The sequence below is a fragment of the Pelophylax lessonae genome, assembly GCF_965119305.1.
Source record: "Pelophylax lessonae genome assembly, chromosome: 13".
Lineage (NCBI taxonomy): Eukaryota > Metazoa > Chordata > Amphibia > Anura > Ranidae > Pelophylax > Pelophylax lessonae.
Genome location: NC_138780.1, coordinates 138862034 through 138884724, shown reverse-complemented (window position 1 = coordinate 138884724; position 22691 = coordinate 138862034). Strand labels below are relative to the sequence as shown.

The 22691-nt window shown below is 43.4% G+C and overlaps 1 protein-coding gene across 4 annotated transcripts in view; it reads right to left on the bottom strand.

The window, feature by feature from the left end:
• Positions 1 to 22691, bottom strand: part of ARMH4 (armadillo like helical domain containing 4) — a 308570-nt gene that overhangs the window by 208058 nt on the left and 77821 nt on the right. For 2 of the 4 annotated variants that reach the window (XM_082275043.1, XM_082275041.1), the window contains exons 3-4: positions 18964 to 19212; positions 16138 to 16326 (exon numbers count right to left, since the gene is read on the bottom strand). In XM_082275043.1, coding sequence (XP_082131169.1) covers positions 16138 to 16326; positions 18964 to 19212 — 438 coding nt within the window. The remainder of the gene's footprint in view (positions 1 to 16137; positions 16327 to 18963; positions 19213 to 22691) is intronic. The other 2 variants (XM_082275042.1, XM_082275044.1) reach the window with 2 other exon arrangements.

Here is a 22691-nt window from a genome sequence, read left to right as displayed (position 1 = left end):
GTAAAAATGGATGAAAAAGATGTAAACTTCATGTTTTTCTTTGCAAAAAAGGGACTGAACTGATGAATGTGTGAAAGGGGCCTTAAAGTAGAACTTTATTCATAACAACTTGATGAAAATAATGTTCTTTAGCAAGAAACATATATTACACATTAGTAATTATGTTACCAAAATTAGTGTGTGCTGTAATTTTGCTGAAACCCAGAACCCCTGAACAGCAGTAAATATTTATGCCATTAGCAAATCAGCCTCTGCAAATTTGGCACAATGCCTAAAAATAGAAAGCAACTCCTGTCCTCAGGACCCACTAACAGGCCAGGTTTGCAAGATAACTGAAATACATCACAGGTGATAGAATTTGCTGCTCAGTGGTTGTAGAATTCTAGCCTGCATCTCCCCAGGGTAATACTTAAAATCTGGCCTGTTAGTGGGTCATGAGTTGAGAACCACTGCTCTAAGTTTAACATGTAACATAACCACTAGAGTGTTTATGAAGATTCAAAAAGATTCACACTCTCCATTTGTTCTTTTTACCATTATCAACAAAAAGAAAAAATTCCAAATTTTGGGTTGTAATAGAGGTGAAATCTTCCAATGGGGACACTAGTTCTGGTGAGCTGGGGGCCCCAATGGATTCCCTTTATTTGCAGGAATATGTTTGACTATGGGGCCGGAAGTAAGGAATATCTTCCCAATGGGACACAGATGGCAATAAACCTCTAATTAATTAAACTATTTAACTACTTCCTTACCGGCGTATTGCAGAATGAGGTTTGCAAGGTGGCTCAGGTATCCTGACTGGGCGTCATATGACGTCTAGCAGGATAAGCAGCTCGTGCGGGCCCCGGGGGCGTGCAGAGTGGCGATCAGTGGTGCAATGTGTCTCCGATCTTGGTAAAAAGCCTATGACATAGGCCCTTTACCATGGGATCAGCTGTGACCAATTACAGCTGATCACAACGGTAACCAGCAAGTGCCGGTAATCAGCTTTCCTCATTTCACACTGACAAGGTGCAAGCAGAGGAGAGCAGATCAGCGGCTCTCCTGACGGGGGGCCTGCACTGATAATCAGCGCATTGATGATCAGCGCAGTGCCCATCACAGATGTCAATCATTGGCAATTAGTGCCCATCAGATGTCAATCCGTGCACATCAAAAATGCCACTCAGTGCCCATCAGTAATGCCTGTCAGTGGCATCTATTAGTGCCAGCCATCAGTGCCAATCTGCACCACCCATTAGTGCCCATCAGTGCTGCATATCAGTGCCGCCTATCGGTGTCCATCAGTGCTGCATATTAGTGCCACCTCACCAGTGCCGCCTCATCAGTGCCCATCAGTGAAGGAGAACACACAATTTTATAACAGAAATGAAGAAAACCTTTTTTTTTTTTCAAACATTTCGGTCTTTATTTGTTTCGCAAAAAAAATAAAAAACCCAGTGATGATTAAATACCATCAAAAGAAGGTTCTATTTGTGGGGAAAAAAAAATGATGAGAATTGAATTTGGGTACAGCCTTGCGGCCGTGCAAATCTTGAAGTGTGGCAGCACTGAAAATTGTTTTGGGCAGGAAGGGAGTGAAAGTGCCCTGTAGTAAAATGGAAAAAAAATGTTTTGTTCCTTAGTTTCTTACACTTTAAGTATATTGTGTGAAAAACCAGATCGGCTTCTGCTGTGAGCAATCACAGCAGAAGCAGCGCATTCCCAGCAGGCGGATGTGCAGGATCACACACACACACACACACTATATATATATATATATATACTGTATATAAACCCACACACACTATTATATATATATATATTTGTGTGTGTGTGTGTGTGATCCTGCGCACAGCTGCTGCCCTGTAGCAGTAAAATTGGATTTTTGTCTTACCGTAAAATCCTTTTCTGTGGAGTTCATTGACACACGCAGTTTCTGTTCTTCATAACTATACTGCCCCCTACAGGAGTAGGTCACTAGGCAGAAAAAAAAGTTATGGATACGCCCATGGGCAGTCCCAGGGGGTATATCCTTTCTCTCTGCTATAGGATGTCAGTTTTGTAACAAAGCAGTGTCAGAGAAGTAACACCAACCCAACTCAAAATAGAGGGGCGGGTACTGCGTCTGTCAATGAACTTCAGAGAAAAGGATTTTACGGTAAGACAAAAATCCAATTTTCTTTATCGTTTATTGACGGACGCTGTCTCTGTTCTTCTTAACAGTAGGGACGTCCCAAAGCAGTGCCATAAGCCATGTGGGGTGGGAACAGCAGAAAATAATTGAAAAGACGACCAGGTAGTCGCCTTGCAAACCTGAACCATAGTTCCGTAAAAACAAACAGCGAATCTGACTTTCTAAAAGACTCAGAAGTCGCCAAGTACACCCTGATTGCCGGAACCAGATCGAGAGTATGCAGAGCAAATTCCTTAGGATGTTTAAGCTTTGGACACAAGGAGGGTAACACAATGTCCTCATTTAAATGGAAACTGTAAACCACCTTCAGAAGGAAGGACAGACGGATCCGGACGAAGCACTACTTTATCCTTGTGAACCTCCAGATAGGGAGAACGACAGGACAACGTCGCCAGTTCCAACACCCTGCACGCAGAAGTATTAGCCACCAAGAAGGCCACCTTCTGAGATAAGGTAAGCAGGGGAATCTCCCAAATATTTCCAAAGGGGGGTTTCTGGAGAACCGACAGCACCAAATTAAGATCCCAAGGTGGCAACGGAGGTCGCACAGGAGGAATCAAGTGTCGCACACCTTGGATAATTCTACGCACCAAGGAATTGGAGGCTAATGGCCTTTGGAAGAAAACTGCCAAGGCCGAAACTTAACCCTTGATAGAACTCAAGGCCAATTTTTGATCAACTCCCCGTTGAAGGAAAGCCAAGATCCTAGCCACCGAGTAAGAGCAAGGGGGAACCCCAAGACACTCATACCACGCAATATACAACTTCCACCTACGGTGATAGATCTTTCTAGAAGTCGCTTTTCTCGCTTTAAGCAGAGTGGGATTCACTGCAGCAGACAAGCCCCTGTCCTACAGCACCTGGCTTTTAACAGCCAACCCTTAAAGCCAGCGGCTGTAAAGCAGGATAGAAGATTGGTCCTTGAGACAGCAGATCCTCCCTGAGAGGAAGTCTCCAAGGAACGTCTGCGACCAAGTCGGCGTACCAAGCTCGGCGAGGCCAGTCCGAAGCCACAAGGATGACCAGAATCCCTTCCGCCTCGATCCTGCGAAGAAGTTTTGACAGCAACTTGAGTGGAGGAAAAGCATACATCAGCTGATACTGACCCCATCAGCGCGTCCATGGTGCCTGCCAGAGGGTCCCGAGAGCGGCCACAAACCTCTGCACTTTCCTGTTGATCTGAGACACCAAAAGATCTACATCTGGAGTGCCCCAATGAAGGCACAGCTGCTGGAACACCTCTGGATGGAGAGACAATTCCCCTGGAGCCAAGGTCTGCCGACTGAGGTAATCCACCTGCCAATGTTCCACTCTTGGAATATGAATGGCGGAGAGAGCCGGAACAAAGCGTTCCGCCCACCGAAGAATGCCTTCCACCTCCAAGGCCGCAAGGACATTTCTGGTGCCCCCTTGATGATTGATATAAGCCATGGCCATGGCATTGTCCAATTGAATGCGCACTGGACAGCCCTGAAGGTGCTCTGTCCAGTAGACTAGGCAAAGCCTGATGGCTCTCAACTCCAGAACATTGATCGGTAACCTGGATTCTTCCAGGGACCAAACTTCTTGAGCAGAAAGCTTGCCGAGAACACCTCCCCACCCGGACAGACTGGCATCCGTGGTGATCACTGTCCAGTATATGTGGAGGAAGGATTTTCCCTGTTTGAGCGTCGGGGACCGAAGGCACCCTAACAGGGAACCCCTGGTCACCTGGCTCAGCTGGATCTGGTTGTCCAGGGAACTTGGATCTTTGTTCCATTTGAGAAGGATTTCCTTCTGGAGGATTCTCGTGTGAAATTGAGCGAAAGGTACTGCCTGGAAAGACAACACCATCAGTCCCAGAACTCTCATAAAAGACCAAAGGGACAACCATTTGCTGGACAGCAATAGCTGAATCGCAGTCTGGAGTTTTTGAAGTTTTGTCCGTTGGAAGAAACACCCTGGCTGAGGACAAGTCCAAAATCAGACCCAGATAATCCAGTCTCATGGAAGGAACCAGGGACGACTTCTGAAGGTTCAGAATCCACTCGAACTCCTCCAGAAAACTCGTGGTGACCTCTAAGTTTGTCACCAGTGCAGTGGGAGACTCCACACGGAGAAGCAGATGGTTAAGGTAACCCTGGACCGATATAGCCCTCTGGTGTAACAGCGCTAGGACCGGAGCCAACACCTTTGTGAAGACCCAAGGAGCCGAGGCAAGACCAAAGGGTAACGCCACAAACTGATAGTGATCCTCTCCCGTGGCAAAACGTAGAAATCGTTGATGTCTTGGACATATTGGGATGTGAAGGTAGGCATCTTTAATGTCTATGGAGACCAGGAAATCCCCCTGAACTCGCACAAAGCAATTCAGTGCCTTTAGGTCCAGGATTAGATGCACCTTGCCTTCCTTCCTGGGGACAGTAAACAGGTTTGAGTAAAAGCCCAGAAAACGTTCCGAAAACGGAACCGGAACTATTACTTCTTGTTGTAACAGGTCCTGTACCGCCCCAAAGAGAGCCCGTAAGGGATCTGGGGACAGCCGCACATTGGAAGGGGAGAAACTTACCAGAGGGATGGATCGAAACTCGATCTTGTAACCGAACCCACTGACCTTGTAAACCCACTTGTCTTGTATCCTGGATAGCCACAGGTCCGGAAACCGGCAAAGATGTCCCCCCACCCCAGATACGGGTGAGGGTGCACCTTCAAGCCGAAGTGGTCTTATCCGCAGGTCTGGAGAAACCCAACTTCTGCTTTCCAGACCAGGGTCGCTGGGAGCCCCCGAGGCGGCCTTGAAAGATTTAGATCCCTTATAAAAATTGACCCTGGGGAGGAAAAAACTTTTTATGTGCTGAAAAGGAGGGACCCGTCTCCTTACCCTTGTTAGCCTGTGGGAGAAAGGTACTCTTACTCTCTGTAAGACCTTTGATGTAATCAAGGGTAGCCCCAAATAGGCGATCACCTTGAAAAGGCAAAGACAAGGCCTTCTTTGAGGTCTGATCCGCAGACCAGCATTTTAACCAAAGTATACGACGGGTGACCACGGCCGTAACCGACAGTCGGGCCAATAGTGGAGCTGCATCCAGTGAGGCATCGTAAATAAAATTGTAGCCCCTGAATCATCTGGTCCATCAGCTCCGCGAAGGCAGAGAGAAGTTGTACCCCTTCCAGGTCACAGCGTAGTAACTAGATAGACACAAGGGCAATAGTAAACACCGGTCTTAGCGCAGACCCCACCAGGGAGTACATATTGCTGGCCACAGACTCTGCCTTTCTATCCGCCAAATCCTTAAAGAACAGGGAATCCTCCACTGGAATCATGGTAGCTTTATTCAGTCTGGAGACCAGAGGGTCCACAGTAGGTGGCACAGTCCTCTTTTTAATAAGTGACTCTTCAAAGGGGTAACGCCTAGCATGCCGCTTAGGGACCCCAGGGGGACGCTTGGGGCAGCCCCTCTCTTTTGACTTTATTGTCAAAATATGTGGGAAAGGGAAAAACCTTTGCCGTTCTGGATGGCTTGTGAGTGTCAAAAGTCACCTGCGCCTCAGTCGCAGCTGCGTCCTCCATTTTTAGGGCTCACACACAGAAACAACCAGTGCTTCCACCAGCGCCTTTTCTTGTGCGGTGGTGGAGGGAGAAGTGTCATCCTCACTATCAGAGGAGACAGGGCGCGAGGTTGTAGACCCGGCAGGGAGACCCACGTCTGCGGGGGCTGAATCGGAATCAGAATCTGACACATCAGAAGAGGCAGGGGTAGGCGGGGGGCGTTTTTTAGCACTTCATCCCTTAAAGGCCACCTCCACTAGGGTCACAAAGGATTCCAAGACCGCTGACAGTGCACCTATGGATGGCTGGGATCCGGAGGGCCCTGCGGCCTCCGAGAGAGGGTCAGGTGGGGAAACGTGTTCCACAGAGTCCATGTCGCAGCAGGGGAACTCCGCAGAAGAATTTGAAAAAAGCACAAGCACTGAAGACCCACAGCAGAGAGAGAGAGACCCCCCAGACTAACCACCCGCACCAGAGATGCAACAGGAAAGCCCAGGATGTCTGTACAGCACGTGTCTGCAGAGATCATGAGGAAACCGGAGTGTCAGCACTAGGTAAAAAGGAGAAGCTCCACCGCCAAAAAAAACCCTCTAGTGACTCCAAAAACATGGCCGTCAGTGATTTTCAATGGGAATCCACCACAAAATGTCTGCCGGGTGTACCAACATGGCCGCTGATGTTTCTCAGCACATGGACTACAAGAAAATGGCGGCCCCACTTGGCCTGCAGAGCTTCTGGGGACCCTCGAGGGGACCCCCCCAGCCTCCTGGATGGGATCGACAGGATGGGGGCCCTGGTAGTGTCAGGTAAGTCCCCCCCCGGCACTATCGATTGTCCGGTTGCCGGCGGCGCACCTCCCCGCCCCCACCGTCAGCCTAACGCCCAATCCCGACCCCCGGAGTAGGTTCAAGTGCCCCATAGCACCAGTAAGTCAGGGGAGGAGGGGGGGACAGGAAAGGGGGGTGTGTGACAGGACAGGGGTAAAACCCAGGGGTCTGACAATCCTAAGGAGGGGCGCGCGTCCATCCCAAAACCCACCAGGGGAGAGGGGGGAACAATTACTCACCATACCTGGAACAGGTGGGTGCCATCTCCTGACAGAACCCCTCTCCACCGAAGTGGGGGGCTGTCGGCCAATAGGAACGCTGAGCCTTGAGCCTAGACCCGGTCGAGTGCGACCTGGCGAGAGGTTTAACTCGCAGGGCCAGTCCTCGTCCGGTGGGACTATGTCGCAGCCGACCTAGCGTGGAGCTGGGGTCTGCGCGTGAGCGCCCTCTGGCCAGCTGGAGTGACCACTGGATCAATATATCCAGCCCCTCGCCCAGATCCGGCTTAGTTGCTTGTACATCTCACAGGAAAAAAATCCGGAGAAAAAAATAACTAGAAAAAAAACTTTTTGCCAGGACCACAGATCCCAGCAAGGAACTAGGTCCTTACTCCTAACTAGGCAGATTAAAACTGACATCCTATAGCAGAGAGAAGGGATATACCCCCTGGGACTGCCCATAGGCATAGCCAGAACTTTTTTTCTGCATAGTGTTCTACTCCTGTAGGGGGCAGTATAGCCCTACTGTTATGAAGAACAGAGACCTCGTCCATCAGCAAGTGGGTAATATTTGTCAAATCTGCAGCTTTCAATAAATAATCCTACCATGAGTGTTTTTTCAGGCACTTTATAGGTTGAGCATTCTCTGTCCTTGTCACCTGGGCTACAAGTAAGGACTAAAAATGTTCCTGCAATGCAAATTATTCAGACATATTTCACCATTGTCTCCATCAAGAAACTAACACCAAGAAATACTATGCAGCCGGGCGAAAAGGAAGACAGGAAGTGGCTAATGCAACAAAGGATGAAAAAGTTAAAAGCAAGTATTTAATTAAAAATGTGAATTATTCACGATAATTGAGATCTTCGACTATATGTGAGAATTACAGCCACATAGCTAAATTAGAGCGCTCTATCCTTCTGTTAAGAACTTGACCTCTGGAAGATTTACCCCTCTTCATGACCAGGCAATTTTTGTGATACAGCACTGCGTTACTTTACTTGACAATTGTGATGCTGTACCCAAATAAAATGTATGTCCCTTGTTCCTCACAAATATAGCTTTCTTTTGGTGGTATTTGATCACCACTGCATTATTTTTTGTGCTATAAATAGAAAAAGACCGACAATTTTGAAAAAAATATATACATTTAATTTTTACTTTCTCCTATAAAACATATCCAATAAAAAAATTTGAAAAAAAAATCTAATTTCTTTATCAATTTAGGCCAATATGTATTCTGCTACATATTTTTGGTAAAAAAAATGTCAATAAGCGAATATTAATTGGTTTGTGCCAAAGTTATAGCGTCTACAAACTATCGGAAATTTTTATATATTTATTTTACTAGTAATGGCAGCGATCAGCGACTTATAGTGGGACTGTGATATTGCGGTGGACATTCGGACACTGACACTTTTTGGGGACCAGTGACACTAATACAGTGATCAGTGCTAAAAAAATATGCACCGTCACTGTACTAATGACACTGGCTGGGAAGTGGTTAACATCAGGGGAGATTAAAGGGTTAAATGTGAGCCTAACCAGTGTTTTACCATACTGTGTGAGGTGCTTTTACAAGGGGAAGACATGGATCCTAGTCCCTGCTTTACAGAGACATAGGATCCATGCCTTCGCTCCTGTCAGAAGGGCAATCTGCCTTGTTTACATAGGCAGACCGTCTTTCTGACTCTCTGCAGGATGATCGGCGGGTGTCGGCAGACACTGAGTCCGTGGTACCCACAGATAGACTCCCGCTGTGTGTAATCACAGTGAGCCGACGGCGCGCCCCAACCTGGAAATGTTAGATTTATATACATACATACATACATACATACATACACACATATACATACACACACTCACTCTGACGCTCCAGATGGCGTCAGAGTGACGAAACACGTAAGGCAGAGCCTAGCGTCACTTCTGGTTTTCATCTGTGGAACGCATCGGCGAACCTGGACTTCCTGCTTTATCGAGGAGGAACGGTTTTTACTTCAGTGTAAGTGTATACTTTCTTTATAAACAGTATATGATAATATTACACTATGGAGGATTCTTTTTATCCATGAGGGGCTACCATCATAAAGAAAATGAGGGGAGTGGAGCCGCCAGAGCGGGGTTTCTTGTGGATCTGACTAATCCTTAAAGAGGCTTACCAACTTCCACTGGAGACAGGGAATTATTTCCTGAAAGGCTGGTTTCCCCTATAAGGTCTACAATCCCCCCCCCCCCCCACACACAAAAAATAAAAAAAAACTTAAAAATTTCCCTATACTCACAGCACACTCCATGCATTCTCCATACTCCCCCCTATACTTGCATCACTTGCAGTGTGTCAGAGGGGGGGGGGGGGAGCAGTATGTCAGGGTGGGGGAGCAGTGTGTCAGGGGGGGGGTGACCAATGCTCCATTAATGCAGAGTGACCAGTGCCCCCATCCAATGCAAAGTGACAAGTGCCCCCATTAATGCAGAGTGACCAGTGCCCCCATCAATGCAGAGTGACCAGTGCCCCCATCAATGCAGGGTGACCAGTGCCCCCATCAATGCAGGGTGACCAGTGTGCCCCCATCAATGCAGAGTGACCAGTGTGCCCCCATCAATGCAGAGTGACCAGTGTGTCCCCATCAATGCAGAGTGACCAGTGCCCCCATCAATGCAGAGTGACCAGTGTGCCCCCATCAATGCAGAGTGACCAGTGTGCCCCCATCAATGCAGAGTGACCAATGTGCCCCAATCAATGCAGAGTGACCAGTGATCAGTGTGCCCCAATCAATGCACAGTGACCAGTGTGGCCCCCATCAATGCACAGTGACCAGTGTGTCCCCATCAATGCAGAGTGACCAGGTGCCTAGCGGGAGCGCCGGCCCTGGTCATGAGTGAGCTCACGAAGAACCTGTCACAGCACAAGTGATTTCTTCTGGGATCTTATATATTACCACGATTACACTGCAGCACTTTGATTAACTGTATGGCACCTTGAAGATTTTATATGTCACCTAGCACTAATCTATGAACATTTTAGCGATTGAACAAGCACGGACACATTAAAAAGGACTCTCCACATTTATTTGGGGGGTTTCTGTACATGTTTTTTTGTGATTTGCGACATTTACGGCAGAGTGCACTTAGATGTTGTATATTCATTTGAATTCTATCACGGGGAGTAGTCATTGTATTTATGGTATAGGCTGACACCTCATTTGCACTAGCACTTTCAACAAATTTGTCACTTTTTTTATACTTTTTTGATTTTTCACTTGTATCAAGGCTTTATTTATATTAATAACATATTGCACTTTGCGATTGAATGATAACTCTAGTGAAATCAGCAGCTATATTTTGATATAATCCAGGCAGCGCCAATACTCACTTGCACAAAAGCACGTTTAGACACACACACACACACGTGATCCAGTGCAGAGGTGCCGCCCTGTAGTAGTAAAACTGATGTAGAGCGGATCTTAAGTGGTTAAAGCAGAAATACAGTAAAGTGTCACTTTCATAAAACTGTGATCAGGCAGGCTTTTTATTGCAGAAGAAAAATACAATGTATCCTCTGCAATAAAAGAAACCTACCTTCCTCCCCACAGCTCAGTTTACATTCCAGCTCGGTGCCTGTGTGGCAGGATGACAGCCATCCTGTGCTTAGCAGGAGTAATATCATCCCATGCTGCATCTTTGCTGTGCTTTCAGAAATTGCAGCATAAACGTTTGACCTAATACTAGTCTATAGGACTGCAGCGAAAACGAACAAAAACCACAGATGTTACACCCAAGTGGTGGCTAAACCACAGCACACCAGTGTGAACCCAGTCTAAAAAGTAAGAAATATTTTTAAATAAGCTGTGTAAATGGGAACACATGTGGTTTTCTCAAAAAAATGGAAATACGCTTTGAAGTTTAACCGCTTGCTGACCGTATAACAGATATACAGCGGCGAGGCGGCCCTGCTGCACCAGAGCATGTATCTAGTACAATAGTTTACCGTCGGCACCCGCCAATCACACAGGACAGGGCTCTGCCTATGTAAAAAAGGCATAGCGCTGTCCTGTCAGCAGAGAAGTAATGGTTTTACTTTCCCCATAAAGCAGGGAATGAAATTGATTACTTCTCCTTGTAAAAGCACCTCACACTGTACACACAAACACTGGCTAGGCACACATTTAACCCTTTGATCACACTAGATGTTTAACTCCTTCCGAGCCAGTGTCATTCATACAGTGACAGTAAATATTTTGGGCACTGATCACTATATTCGTGTCACTGGTTCCCAAAAAGAGTCAAACGTGTCAGTTCGTGTCAGAATGTCTGCCGCAATATCACAGTCGTTGATCGTTGCCATTACTAGTAAAATAAATAAAAATATCCCAAAGTTTCTAGTTGTTTTACCAAATATATGTAGAAGAACACATATTGACCTAAATTTATGAAGACGTTAGATTTATTACATTTTTTTTTTTATTGGATAGGTTTTATAGCAGAAAGTAATAAATATTGTTTTTTTTTTTTTTTTTTTTTTTTTTTTTTAAATTGTCGGTCTTTTTTTATTTACAGAGTAAAAGAAAGCTCAATTTTTGGAAGTAAAAAGGAGACATTTTATTTGGGTACAACGTCGCACAACCACGCAATTGTCACTTAAAGTAACGCAGTGCCAAATCGCAAAAAATGGCCTGGCCATGAAGGGGAGTAAATCTTACGGAGGTCAAGTGGTTAACTAAAAACTAGTTAAAATAATACCTATAAATCCAGTTGTATTTATAAGCACAAGTATTTTAAGTACCTGAATCATGCTTGGCATTTTGTCATTCTCTATACTCCTGGTGCCCTATATACATCTATAGATGTACAGCCAGCCTAAAGCAGTATTAAACCCAAAACCAAAAATGTAATATATTGCAGCTTACCAGGCTTTTACCGGAACAGCCTGATCTCCAGGCAACCAGCTAATCTCATAGAACAAACATTTATTTAATATAAAGGATCTGTTTTACCTGCCAAAGGCCTTGCCTGCCTGTGCAGTCCTGAAATTTGCTAAACCCCACAGACCTGTCCGGCAGGGCAGCAGTGTTCATTTCATCAACTAAAATATTTTTCATAATCATTTTCGTCAGGAACATTTTTTAAGTGGAGAAAATTAAACTAAAAAGACTCAGAATTTTCGTCAATTGACGAAAACTATGACGAAAATCAATCCCAATTTTTGTCAACAAACGAAAACTAAACCTATTCGATTTTAGTCGTCTAAAATGTACTGTAGATGTTACTAAAATAAAACTAAAACAATTCAGATGAGTAAAATACAAATAAAACTAATATGGCATTTTAGCCCCCGTTCACATTAGGTCGCTCCGACTTCGGGGGCAACCTGTGAAATCGCGTGCACCGCGACTTGGGCGCGACTTGCACGGACTTCATATAATGAATGTCTGTGCAAGTCGCCTCCAGGTCGCCCCAAAGTAGTACAGGACCCTTTTTCTAAGTCGGAGCGACCTGTGTCGCTCCTATTAGAACCGTTCCTGTACTACACTATGGACCCGACGGTGCGCGACTTGCCAGGCTGACCAAGTCGCCTGGCAAGTCGTAATAGTGTGAACCGGCTCTTAATCAAAAGTCTATGACAAACTAAATCAAAACAGATTTGATGCTATAGTTCTATTTAATACATAACACGTGATTTTAAATGCAAAAGGTTCCTGAATTTGAATTAGTATCAAATTCTTCAACGCTCATGTACAAAAGTGTTTGCTGATAGGAGGAGAGATCACAGTGAAAAAGATGAGCTCATTAGACTGCTACTTCTTAAAATCAGGTCTTCTGTTCTGCTGAACACAGTGGGACAGAAGACCTGATTTTTCACTAAGAAGTAGCAGTCTAATGAGCTCATTTTTGTCACTGTGATCTCTCCTCCTATCAGCATACACTTTTGTACATGAGCGTTGAAGAATTTGATACTAATTTAAATTCAGGAACCTTTTGCATTTAAAAACACATGTAATGTATTAAATAGCATACTATAGCATCCCATGTTCTAAAATATGTGCTGCGCCACCTAAATTACAAGTCCATCTGCAATCACTGTTTTCTCCCTGCAAAGTCCCACAAATACCTACCCAATCTGAAGGTTAAGTCCACCTAATGTGGCTTCCTATTATGGGGTGGCAACGAATCTACACTGCTCCTGAAATCAATGCAGAGTTGCCGCTCTCATGTAGGCTGTGTCTATTTGCACTCCAGTGGGATTAAAAAATGTTGCAGGGGGCGTGTTTATTACCATTGTCACTGCTGATTCATTAGCCTGTAGCTTGTCAATCAGCACCTGGCCACACCCAGTCCTGCCCACTTTCTGGATTGACAGCACTGCCCCTTGCTGAAACCCTCCCACTGTGAGCTGCAGTGTCTGGGAAAGGGATCGTGTGAGACACAAATAAAGGATGATTTGGCAGGTAAAGGAAGTTTTTGTTTACTTTATGAGGCTTGTGTATCACATATTAACTGGATTTGAACTTGTTTAGACTGCCACACAGGGCCTTTTAGTTATACTTTAATGAACATAGAGCTGCATTAATTAGCTTGTTTTATACATGCCTGGAGTTTAGCTTAAAGCGCTAACTTCGCTATTCAAAATTCCAAAATTAATTTGCAAATTTACAGATTTTGACTAAACTCCTATCCCGATTTTCACTGAGGCCACCCTGTCCCATCTGCACAGGCCAGCTATAAATTTTTGTCTATAATGAAGATGAAGGACGACTCAGTGAGACATACACTATCTCACAAAGTGAGTACACCCCTCACATTTTTGTAAATATTTTATTATATCTTTTTATGTGATAACACTGAAGAAATGACACTTTTCTACAATGTATAGTGAGTGTACAGCTTGTATAACAGTGTAAATTTGCTGTCCCCTCAAAATAACTCAACACACAGCCATTAATGTCTAAACTGCTAGCAACAAAAGTGAGTACACCCCTAAGTGAAAGTTTGTGTGTATCAACTGTGTATTTAGCAGCTGAAGTTCAGCTTTAACTACTTGCCACCCTCCCACAGTAGTTTTACTGTAGGCGAGCGGCACAGGCAGGCTGGGCAACGCACCTGTATGCCGCCGACATGCTTCAAGGTTTGGGCGCATGCATGCGCCCCCTGCTGACCCATGCTATGATTGGACACAGTGTGAGTTTGGCAGCTGACTGCAGCTGAAGATTTTTTCCTGAAGTCAGCTGATCAGCTGTGGCCAATTACACAGAGTTCTGTGCTTACAAAAAACACAGACCTCTGTGTACTGTGAACAGCTATCTGACTGTTTCTTTTCCCAAATAAACAGCCAGATAGTAAAGTAAAAGCAGCACACATTACACATTGGTATGGCCATATGGTGGGACCAAATCCCCATTTTTATTTATGGATTGTCTTAAGATTTGGTAGCAATTTCTTTTGCATTTGCGCGCTATTCTTTTTTAAATATACATGTCTTTTGGTTCATAGCTGCAGCAGCTTTAGAAATACATGGGTATGCTCCCCCAAATTTTTTGACTGTTTATTATGTATTCGGTCTGACCAGACTATCGAGGTTGAGCAGCCCTCCCCACCCCCCCACACACACCTGGACTCAATCAGTGTCCACCATCAAGTGGATATAGGAGGAGTCCCCTGTAGTGCATTTGCACATCTTTCCCAGCAAGGAGTATTATCTCCAAGGGTTAGAAAGGCTGGATTCATCTCTTTTTCATGGATAGTGTAGGACCCACTGATAATGGGGTACTTTGACGCAGTAGTGGGCTTGAGCACGATATGGCCATATGGTGGGACCAAACCCCCATTTTTATTTATGGATTGTCTTCAGATTTGGTAGTAATTTCTTTTGCATTTGCGCGCTATTCTTTTTTAAATACACATTACACATTGTTGGGCACACAGGTATTTTGATTGCCCCTAGATGTTAACCCCTTCCCAGCCAGTGTCATTAGTACAGTGTAATTTTACAGTAGTATCACTGATCACTGTATTAGTGTCATTTGTAATGTCAGTTAGTGATTCTCCCAGCCAGTGTCTTTTAGTGCCAGATTGCAAGCCACCCTGTCACTGTCCCACTATAAGTCGCTAATCACTGCCAATACAGTATAGCATCTATAGCCAAAGGTGCTTAAATTACAGTATTTATACCATAGTTTGTAGAAATTGTAACTTTCCCCACAAACCAATTAATATACACTGACTGGGATTTTTTTTTTTACCAAAGACATGTAGCAGAATACATTTTGACCTAAATTTATAAAGGAATTACATTTTTTTTTTAATTTATTGAATATGTTTAATAACTGTTTTTTTTTTTTTTTAATTTCCAGTCTTTTTTCGTTAATATCACAAAAAATAAAAAAAAACCCAGCAGTGATTAAATACCACCAAAAGAAAGCTATTTGTGTGAAAAAAATATGAAAATGTATGTACAGTGTTGCATTACTGTGCAATTGCCAGTTAAAGTAGCACAGTGTTGAATAGCGAAAAATGCTCTGGTCAGGAGAGGGGTGAAATCTTCCAGAGGTCAAGTGGGTAAACCACCTGAAGGTTTCTTATACCTCTTAGGTGCTCTGTTGGTGGGATCTCTGAGGTTGATTTTAAAACTGGTTCCTACTTTCCCAGTGACGAGTTATTTTATATTATAGAAAATGCAACAGGAGGAGCTTGAACATACAAAAAAAAGAGGGCAGGAAGGCCCAAAATTCCAAGGTGGGTAGGAAACGACTTGTGAAATTTGGCAAGGATATCTCACTTTTGGAGTACTCAATATATATAAGAAGGGAATGACTTGATTTGGTTATCTGAGGTACAGAGTACCCTGAATTTAGGTTGTTCAGGGTACTGTACAGAAGACCCTTACACCCCCCCCCCCCACCAAGTTCCCCTTAGGGCTCTTGAAGAAATTGTCTATTTTTCATGCACCCTTGATATTTGGGTCCACCAACAGAATAGCATACCTTTTCTTCTGTTCCTGTTAATTCTTGTAATGGGTATGGAGTCTGCAATATCTTCAAGAAAATGAGAAAACCCTACCTGTTGGATGAGACCTTCCTGTGCTCACTAAACGAATGTTTAGGACCCTTGAGAGCAGTTCTAAAAACGGGATACGAGAGGCTTAAGCGCTGTCATAAAAAGAAGCAGGGAAGATTTAACACCTCCTATTGCTCTCAACCCAAAACAACCAATCAGCAAGGAAGGCGCACCACTTAATAACTCCTGCCCAAATGGAAATTCCTCATTTTTGAAAAATCTCTCCAACAGTTATGATCGACAGTTATGGATCACAATAAGTGTTGGGGTTCCACAAATTAATAATACAGTAAATGTGTATATTCCAATTTCAGAAGAGAATACTCCACTCTTACCATCCGATTCCAGCCTATCTGGCCCATAGGCTTGTGTTGCTGTGATTCTTCTTGCTGGGGGAGCCATTACACTGACTTGGGGGACAGATGTGACCACTGTAACAGTGGTGGATTCAGTCTCTGCTGGTTCTTTGAGTACAACTGAAGATACTGAAGCAGCCAAATCATCTTCATCCTTAGCGAGTGAACCTAACATAATGACATATAACTGAGATTGTAAGTGCCCATTTATGTACCCAAACTAGGTCAATCCTGAACAATACATATTAATAATAATAATGTAATGCATACATGGCATTGAAAAGGTATTCATACCCCTTTAAATTTTCCACACTTTGTCATGTTACAACTAAAATGTAAATGTATTTTATTGTGATAGACCAACACAAAGTGGCACATAATTGTGAAGTGTAAGGAAAACGATAAATGGTTTTCAACATTTTTTACAAATAAATATTTGAAAAGTGTGGTGTGCATTTGTTTTCAGCCCCCTTTACTCGGATACCCCTAATTAAAATCTAGTGGAACCAATTGCCTTCAGAAGTCATCTATGTGTAATTTAACCTCAGTATAAATAAATATTGTTAATTAAAAGATTAATACATTTGACTTGCATTTTGAATTGATATTATGGTAAAACTATCAAAAAAATAAATGTCAGATGTTAGGACAGGGTTGTAATTTCAGTGCTTGCCATAGATGCTACATCCATAGATACATCACGGTGAACCAGCCACACAGGAAAGAATGGTTTTTATACTAGAAAAGCATTTTCATACTGTAAAATTCATCTGTTTTCTGCAGGAAAATGGACCAAATTGAATAGCCCTCTAAAAGACTTAGAAACAAAGAACCATGTTCTAGGGCTACAATCTAAAGACAAGTTCACCCTTGGGAACAAGCTACATAATCCACCCGTTCATAGGGTGGAACATGTAACACGTTCCCAATGCTACAACTGCTGCCCCGAACCCCTCCATGACAGCTGAGAAGTCTTGCCCACACATCCGTGTCATTAATTCACACATCTCTGTGTGTAGATCAACTACAAGCCCCAACATCCTTTGTGGCTTTGGAGTGGAGTGCTGTGGTAGTTCATGGATTCTTACAGTCAGTGTATTTGCTTGACCGTACGGGCACACAGATACGGTGACAGGTCTGCAGGAGATCTGCTGATGGTTGGTGCAATGCTTTACAGGCTCCAAAAAATAAATAAACGCACATTTGTTTAACCTTTGTTATTTTGTTTTTAAAAAGTGAACTTACGCTTAAACCACTTGCCGACCAGCTGCCGACAATATACGGTGGCAGGTTCCTACGAATCACCGTACCTGTACAGCGGTTCATGGGAGCGATCCTGGGGGCGCGTGCCCTTTTGCCAGCGGGGAAGCCGATCCGCGGGGCCAGCGGTCGCGATTGCAGCCGGGCACCCGCGATCGCTCCCAGTGAAGAGAGAATGGCGTTCTGCTGTTGTAAACACAGCAGACTGTTGTTGTCTCTGGAATCAATACAGAGCTCCTGTGTTCCTCCTATTTATGAACACATGGCTCTGTGTAGATTTCACAAGCCCTTCCCCCCCACAGTTAGAAAGAACCCCCCAGGCTCACATTTAACCCTTTGATCACCACTGTGTTAACCTCTTCCCTGCCAGTGTCATTATTACATTAACAGTGCATATTTTAGCACTAATTACTGTAGTAAAGTCACTGGTCCCCCAAAAGGGTCAAATGTCAGTCAGGGGTCCGATATGTCCGCCGCAACGTCGAAATCCTGCTAAAAACCACTGATCGCCACCATTACTAGTAAAAAATAAATAAATAAATAAAAAATGATATAAATCTTTCCCCTAGTTTGTAGACGCGATAATTATTGCACAAACCAATCAAAATACGCTTATTGGGATTTTTTTTTTACCAGAAATATGTAGCAGAATACAAATTGGCCTAAAATAATGAAAAATTGTGATTTCTACATTTTTTTTTATTGGGAATGTTATATAGCAGAAATATATATATATATATATATATATATTTTTTTTCAGAATTTTCGCTCTTTTATTGTTTATAGCGCAAAAAATAAAAATTGCAGAGGTGATAAATACCACCAAAAGAAAGCTCTATTTGTGGGGGGAAAAAGGACATCAACTTTATTTGGGTACAGTGTCGCATGACCGCGCAACTGTCTGTTAAAGTAACGCAGTGTTGAATTGCAAAAATGGCCTGGTCATTAAGGGGGTAAAACCTTCCAGTCCAGAAGTGGTTAAAGTAGAACTAAAGGCAAAACCTTTTCTCATTTTAGATAGATCAAGGGAGGATTATAACCCGTCAAGATTTTTTATTTTTTTTTCACCATCTGTGCCCCATTGTGGAGATTTCTCTTCACTTCCTGTCCCATAGCCAAACAGGAAATGGGAGTAAATTCCTGCAAATTAAGGGAATTCCTTGGGAACTAGTGTCCCCATTGGAAGATTTTCCCTCTATTACTTTTCTGGGGACAACCCAAAATGTGGGATTTTCTTTTACTTTCACTTTCAATGATAATGGTAAACAGGACAAATAGAGAGGGGGAATCTCTCTAATGGAGACACAGGCAGCAATAAAAACCTGGCAAGGGTTTTATTCTTCTCTACTCTAACCAAAACTAAAATAAAAGTTTTGCTTTTAGTTATACTTTAAGGCTGTTGAATTTTGTATCTCCTTGTAATGGCAAAAAGGAACACGCTTTGCAGGACCGTACAACCTAAACCTGTCTATCCAACAATGAAAGCAAGACATAAAACAGGCAGAGCCAGAAGATAGAATGACAGGTGGATAGAATAAACATTACCATTGAGTGTACTGTCAGTGCTGGGCATTTCAATGGGTAAGGCCTGAGTGGCAGTGGGAGAAGCGGTAGCAGACGCGTCGTGGGGTGTCACCGCCTGTGGAGCTCCATTCTCCTTCACCGTCTCTTGTGCTTTATCAATCACGCGAGGCTCCCTGGTGGTTTCTTGACTTGAAACATCCATAATGATAGCAGGTGCCACGGTGACATTTGTGTTCTCACTTATGTCCAAGTCTGGCTGCTTGACATCTGCTGGACAAAACAACATTACCCACTGACTGCAGCAAACAAAAATGAATAAAAAAAAGCGGTTTACTGATTTCGGCAATCTTCTGAGCAAATTGTAAACTTTTTAACCACAGCGCAAACCCAATATCAAAAATCAAAACTTCAATATTGTTGATGGTGCGCCTGACGTACCTAAATAACACAAATGTGCAACAACTAATATAATAAAATCCACCTTACATTAAAAATAAATTTAAAAAGTGCAACAAACATGTACATTCAATGTGCAAATAATAGTCTAACGTATGGAGGAGAAAGTGAAGGTACAGTAAAACCTTGGATTGCGAGCATAATTCGTTCCGGAAGCATGCTTGTAATCCAAAGCACTTTTCTATCAAAGCAAATTTTCCCATAAGAAATAATGGAATCTCAGATGATTCGTTCCACAACCATTTATTCATAAGTATTTCAGTTTATATTCTATATACAAAGATTATAGCAATGTGATAGGTTGTGTCATCATAAAATGTCCATCCACAAATGGCACCTCCACAAGGGGATTAGAAGCAAAATCCAGCAGGAGCTACAGAGTATAAAAGAGAGAAGAGAGGCGCCTCTAAGTGTAGCAGTATGGGGACATTTAATGAAGGTTCAACATTTAGCAACTTACATGGTTGATGATTAAACAGGCACATCTAAGTATGCAGGCATCCGGGGTAAAGCTGTCCACATAGACCATCTTCTGAACCACTGGCTCTCACAGATGTCAGTCTGCAATTGTGATTGGGAAGACTACTCTGCAGTAGAGTGATCTGAAAGCGAGACCTTGAATTGCTCGTGGAGCGCAGCGTGGAAGGGATGATGAAGATGGCGGTGCAGAGGACGGTCTATATAGACAGCTTTACCCCGGGTGCCTGCATACTTAGATGTGCCTGTTTTAATCATCAACCATGTGAGCTGCTAAATATTGAACCTTCATTAACCACTTAAGCCCCGGAGGATTTGGCTGCTAAAGGACCAGGGGTTTTTTTGCGATTTTTTACTGCGTGACTTTAACGGACAATTGCGCGGTCGTGCGACGCTGTACCTAAACGAATTTGACGTCCTTTTTTTCCCACAAACAGAGCTTTCTTTTGGTGGTATTTGATCACCTGTGCGATTTTTTGATCACGCGCTATAAACAAAAAAAGAGCGTAAATTTTGCAAAAATAACAATATTTTTCACATTTTTTTATATGAAATTCCCCAAAAAAAAAAGTAAAAATCAAAATTTTTTAACATTTTTCGGCCAATTTGTTTTATGCTACCTATGTTTGGTAAAAAAAATCGCAAAAAGCGTATTTTGATTGGTTTGCGCAAAAGTTATCGCGTTTACTAACAAAGAGAAAGATTTTTGTCATTTTTGGTGTTTTTTTTTTTAACGCGTAATGGCGGCGATCTGCGATTTTTTTTTCGGTACTGCGACATTGCGGCGGACAGATCGGACCCTTGACTGACATTTTTTACACTTTTGGGGTTACCAGTGACATTACTGCAGTAATCAGTGCTATACATATGCACTGTTACTGCAAAAATGACACTGGCAGGGAAGGGGTTAACTTTATTGGGAAGGGAGGGGTTAAGTGTGTCCTAGGGGCGTGCTTTCTACTGTGTAGGGACATTGCTATTGGTGTAAAAGCAAAGATCAACCGTTCTACATAGTAGAACGGTCAGATCTTTACTTTTACACAGGGAGAACTGACAGGCAGCTTGTTTACACAAGCTGCTCTGTCTTTCTCCCTTCACAGGAGCGATCGTAGTGTGGCCGGCGGACATCGAGTCCGCCGGTCACACGCACTGACTTGCCTGTGAACGAGCCGCGGCGGGCGCGCGCCTCGGCGGGCGCGCGCCCGCTCGCTATAGGCTCGCAAGTCAGTGACAGGCGAGTGACGTACCGATACGTCACTCTGCCTGGCCGGGGCTGACCGCCGCAGTATATAGTCGTGCGGCGGTCGGCAACCGGTTAAATGTATCAATATTGCTACACTTAGAGGAGCCTCTCTTCTCTTTTATACTCAGTTGTGACATGACGCTACTTGTATATCAAGACATCGCTTGTATATCAAGTCACAATTTATTTAAAAAATGTGCTTGTCTTGCAAAGCGCTCTCAAACCAAGTTACTCTCAAACCAAGGTTTTACTGTATATGGCGCTGCCAGGAATCACTGTATCAAATAGGTATCATAAAATTTAGATAAGCATTAATTATATTGTTATTAAAGTGACACAATATGTAGTGTCACCAGGATGTCAAAGAGGTGTCTAAATGTGCGTTAATAAGGGTAAAGTGAATATATCACTATAAATGACTCAATAAATAGATAAATAATCAGAGAGTGGTGAATCCATAAATATATTACTATAAAAATATCACTGTGAATGGTTCAATAAATAAATCTGAGAACAGTGAATCAATAAAGCCACAATAAATAAATGTATGAAATAATTAATACAATATGCAATAAAATAAATCCTCAATAAATAAATGTATGAAATTATTAATACAACATGCAATAAAATAATTACTCAATAAATAAATGTACGAAATAATTAATACAAATATGCAATAAATTAAATTAACTGTAATAAAGTGACTAGGTGTGTATATCACTTGGTAAATAAACAAAGTGACTGGTGCAAGGTGCAGTGTCACTAAGGCTAGGTTCACATCTTGGCGTTGCTAATTCAGGCGTTTTTATGGGCATTTTTTCCGGCGTTTTTATGGGCGTTTTTCAGGCGTTTTTTGTGCAGGCGTTTTTAGATTGACTAGAGACCAATGGAAAACGCATGTAATCTGCCCAAAAAGAAGCTCATGTACTTTTCTGAGCGTTGGGCATTTTGCTCACGGCGTCAAAACGCTCAGATGTGAACAGGGGCCATTGAAATGAATAGGATTTGTCTTGTTGGGCGTTTTGAGAGCTGATCCTAGAGCAGAAAAACGCCCCCAAAACGCCTACATGTGAACGGAGCCTAAAGTATCAAGAAAGTGACACAATGTGCATCTATTAGGCCCCTTTCACACAGGCAGACAGTTCAGATTGTTTTTCTGGCGGATCTGAATGGATGCCCCATGCATCCCTATGGGGCAGCGGATGTCAGCGGAGACAAGTCCGCTGACATCTGATCCTGTCCATCAAATCTGGAGGGATGGAAACCCTATTTTCCATCCGTCCAGCGGATCGGATGAGAACAGACAGACGGTCGGTTCCCATCCGATTCCCCCATAGAGAACAGCAGGGACCTGACAGCTGAGTCTCCGCACACAGCATGGAGACAGAGCTGCCATCCACCTGCTCGGCTGATCGATCCCCCGCTGAGAAAAACGGAGTCCACCGGCGGACTCCACTGTTTGAAAGGGGCCTTAGTGTATAATAAATCACAGTGGAAAAAAAAAACAATAAATATTCAAATTAATAATGCAGTGCAGTAACGATTGAATAAATCAAGTGACGTAAAATATAGT